At 35.2% G+C, this 4207-nt stretch overlaps 1 protein-coding gene across 1 annotated transcript in view; it reads right to left on the reverse strand.

Moving 5' to 3' along the window:
• The window catches only part of LOC107672648 (trafficking kinesin-binding protein 2-like), a 22723-nt gene extending 19261 nt beyond the window's left edge, over nt 1–3462 (reverse strand). Inside the window, exons 1-2 of the mRNA XM_016465935.1 lie at nt 3364–3462; nt 12–196 (exon numbers count right to left, since the gene is read on the reverse strand). Coding sequence (XP_016321421.1) covers nt 12–63 — 52 coding nt within the window. The 5' untranslated portion in view covers nt 64–196; nt 3364–3462. The remainder of the gene's footprint in view (nt 1–11; nt 197–3363) is intronic.
• Between the last annotated feature and the right edge of the window lie 745 nt (nt 3463–4207).

Raw genomic sequence — 4207 nt, forward strand, 5'->3', positions numbered from 1 at the left:
CACACACACACCTGTTTCTGCAGCTGTGTCCTTCTCCACGCTTATGGGCTTCACCTCGAACATTCTGATTGGTCAGCTGGGCGAATGAGGGCAGGGCTCCTCACTCATGCCCAATCCGCACGAGCAGAAGACGTGAAGACTGCTGATGTCACATCCTGCTCTGTATCAAAACACCATGGAGATGCACAGACTATACCTGAAACACACAGAAAATACCACGACATTTAATAACCGTATGAGTGTGTGTGTGTGTTTTGAGAGGCCTGCATGGAAACATGTTTGTGATGCCCGGGTGTATAATCACTCCCTCATTCTATTTCAGCTCTGCTTGAGTCTTTCTCCTCCAGCTGTTTGGCAGATTAAGTGTGTATTAACTGAGCGAGAGATAAAGACCTAACATTATAACCATTACGTAAAAAGGAGAGTTACGTGAAAGGCTTCAGTTTATTATTTCCCTTACAAAAATTATATTTTCCATCAAAACACCATAATTACTACTAGAGATTGACCGATTTGTGTTTGTTAATGACTGATACCTTTCATTTTTGTTTCAGTGCGCACTACCCAGAAACCATTTCTCATTAGTGTTATTTTTGATTATTTGACATTATTTGAGTATTAATTAGACTACAATAATAAAAGCATTATATACATCATGAATAATAATAATACAAAATAACAGCACTTTAGTGTCCAAATAGTTTTCGGGTCACTGTCTCTAAAGCTTGACTGTTTTCTTCTTCAGGCCACGTCGCAGCTGTCTCCGAGGGGGGAGTGAGGGGCACTTCCTGTTGTTCAGAAACTCAACGGCTCCAGCGCGATTTAAAGGAGCAGATATGAACTTCCTGTCTTGGAGGGAAGAAAATCCCATAGTATTGTACATGGTGATGTTTACAGAGCATGATATTGATTTGAGAAACATGGGTTGGCTTTATAATGGACGAAAACTGAGGGCCACAATTCCCTTTACAAAAATTTACTATAACAATCACCCGCCCAAAAAAAAAACAAAAAATTAAATCTATATATATATATATATAAATTCAAAAATAAGAAACAATAAATAAATAAAAAGTAGGATAACAGAAAATACATTTTGTGTTTCGTGAACAGATATTGTGAAATATTATTACAATTTAAAAGAACTGTTTTCTATTATATAATTTAAAATGTCAATTATTTCTGTGATGCAAAGCTGAATGTTCAGCATCATTACTCCAGACTTTACTGTTGATGAATAGAAATTTCAAAAGAACAGCATTTATTTGAAATAGAAATCTTTTGTAGCATCAATTTAGTTTGCTGAATAAAATACATTCAAATATTAAATAATAAAAAAACAGTAGGTTTTCATAGTAAGCTTTTGCATAAGGGTCACAGTCAAACTATTTATCACAGTGAAGATGCTTCACCTTCCTTGTGTGTGTTTGTCAAACTCAGGAGGGTGTGGATGTGGGTTTTGTGCACAGAGAGATCAAAACAAACCAAACAAAAGTGAAAGTGAATTTAGTGAACGATTTAATACAACAAACTCCTTGTAATAATCTTACTCGGCGAATACATTCCGAGTGAAATTGAAAGAAAATGTTTATTTTTTACATTTTCAAAATTATAGTGCAATTAGCTGCTTTTATTTCCAGCTAATCTTTAGAGCAAGATCCTAAGCACTTAATCCTCAGCTCACTGTATATTAGCAGTTTCCTTTACAACTCCGGTATTCACTGAACCTGAAAAACTCGATGTATTCTCTTGTTACTGTCAGAAGATAAGCAGCTATGCAAGGCCTTTCTGTCAAATAATTCACAACAAGAAAACCATGCATGAATATTTACGATCTTCCTCTTTTTGTATTTCTCCAGGAAGTTATTACTGTTTTGGGAAGTGCAAAGCTTGCGATGACAACCTGTTCTTTTAATATCGAGCCTCATGCCCACAAAGTCTGACCAGCCCATTATAGGAAACTGCGTGGAGAACAACAGACTCTTCATCAATGGTGTGTGACAGTCTCAGGGTCAAACCAATGTTATCTCAACCTGACTCGGCAGTAGATGCAAAAATCACCATCATAGGACGAGAAAAACAAGCATATCCAAACATCAGACTGTCATTTTATTATTGACACATCGAGCACCGCTGTCAGACGCATCGCAAAAGTAAAGGTATGTTTGTGAGGGTGCGGTTCTGCTGTTCAAACGCTCTTCTGCCTCTGCAGTGGCATGAATCCAAACGCTTCCAGCAGCATTGTGTCTGATCCAGACGTTAATGCAGAGCTCATGACGGCTGCCACTGTGATTATACCAGCATGACTTCCAACAAGCTGAAATAAATTACACTCGTCTCATATATTCTCAGCCTCCCGTTTTGAGGGCAAGAAGCGTCAATACACCTCCATTAGCAGCATGTCATCTGTTCATCAATCTTCCCTCTGACCCACAGCAAGCTGTCTGCAATTATCTAAACCGTTACAAACTAAAACAAAATTAAAAAAAGCATGTGACAGGATTCAGAGGGATCCAGTTGCATTTTGAAATATGACTGTGAACAAACCAGATTATTTAAATGGTTAAAAAAATTTAAAATAATAATATTATATATATATATATATATATATATATATATATATAGGAACTTAATAGTATTATAAATGTATATATATATATATATATATATATATATATATTAAAATGTTTGTTTTTTTAACTTGTAATATTCAAAATGTTAGGCTAGTTTGTTTATACAAATAATGCATCACTTTAACTTAATAAATAAATAATATAAGATATAAAACAAAACGTCTTAAGTTTGGTTGACTGAAAGTCAACAAGTAGTGTTCATGAATGATGAAATTCATAAATCAGATGTCAGTGATGACAATGAAGGGCATATTCAATCTTTTTTTACATATTCACAACCTTCCAGTGATTTATCACTAAGATCCACTGATAAGGATGAATATAGATGATTATATTTATTTTTATCATAACACCTGAGCTGAAATACATGAACAAAAGCAGCACAGAGATGCTCTAGTCTATATAATGATGCAGTGTGAGGGGAAAAACAATCCATTTGATCTGATGCAACAGATTTCATAATGCCTGCAGATGTGCTATCAGATTATCCAGAACAGAGTTATGACACTCAGAAAACACATCTACTCATCCGTTGATCACTCACTTCAAAACATACCCAGAAATGCACTGATCTGATCCCGATGCACAAGAGCCAGTGTCCAAACGAGCCTCCCTCATGAGGCACATCCGTGATTTTACCCGCTACAACCCGTCAAACTCATCCACCCTCCCTGCATACACACAAATGTAGGCGCATGACTCATCAAAGAACGGAAAATCTCTCTCTTACCTTTAGTTCACCTGAATTCCGTCGTTTTCCTGAGCGCTACCGGTGCATGCGGCTCCTGTCACTTCGAGCGTTTGAGACAATAGCGAAGAGCGCGCGGGAGGGAGGGGCTTGGGGAAGCGTTGACGCCAACTCTAGCGTCAGCGAGCTGTACTTACGTCATATATTCCGCGACATTTGTTTGTGATAAAAGTCCCTGAGCGATCTATTTATTTATTTATTTATTTATGGATGACAATTACAAACATTATTATACATATAAAAAAATTGTAACCAGCAAACAACAACAATAATGATGATGATAATAATAATAATAATAGAGAAAGTAGATAGAGGGGAAGATTGGTCAAATTCTTTTCTACATGTTAGGTAATAAAGTAAGATTTAATTTTGAATGTTTAAGTCCCTTATCCCTTATACAATTATTCGAGGGATTCTAAAAGTGCAATTTAATGTAGGCTTTCCACTATTTTTAGATCATTTCTTATTATTTTCATGAAAAAATCTTAAATTATTATTATTATTATTTTTTATTGCTTGAAAAGAACATACAAATACCAGGTAAACAACAGTAAGAAAAATCTTAATACAATTCCAATAAGTCCAAATAGCAGCACGACAAAGAGAAATATATAAACAAAATAAACATAATTAGAATGTTAAGAAAGAAAAATAAATAAATACAGAGAAACTTTCCAAAAAAAGAAAAAAAAAAACTATACAAGGGACTCAATCATCAAAAAATATATAAAAGGATTACATTGCTTTAATGGCTTTTTTTTTATGATGCATGAGTTTTAAAGATTTAAAGAAGACCATTAAATCTTCTTTGGGGGGGGGGGGGGGA

Source organism: Sinocyclocheilus anshuiensis, unplaced genomic scaffold, assembly GCF_001515605.1.
Source record: "Sinocyclocheilus anshuiensis isolate Anshui unplaced genomic scaffold, SAMN03320099.WGS_v1.1 scaffold1346, whole genome shotgun sequence".
NCBI classification, from domain to species: Eukaryota; Metazoa; Chordata; class Actinopteri; order Cypriniformes; family Cyprinidae; genus Sinocyclocheilus; species Sinocyclocheilus anshuiensis.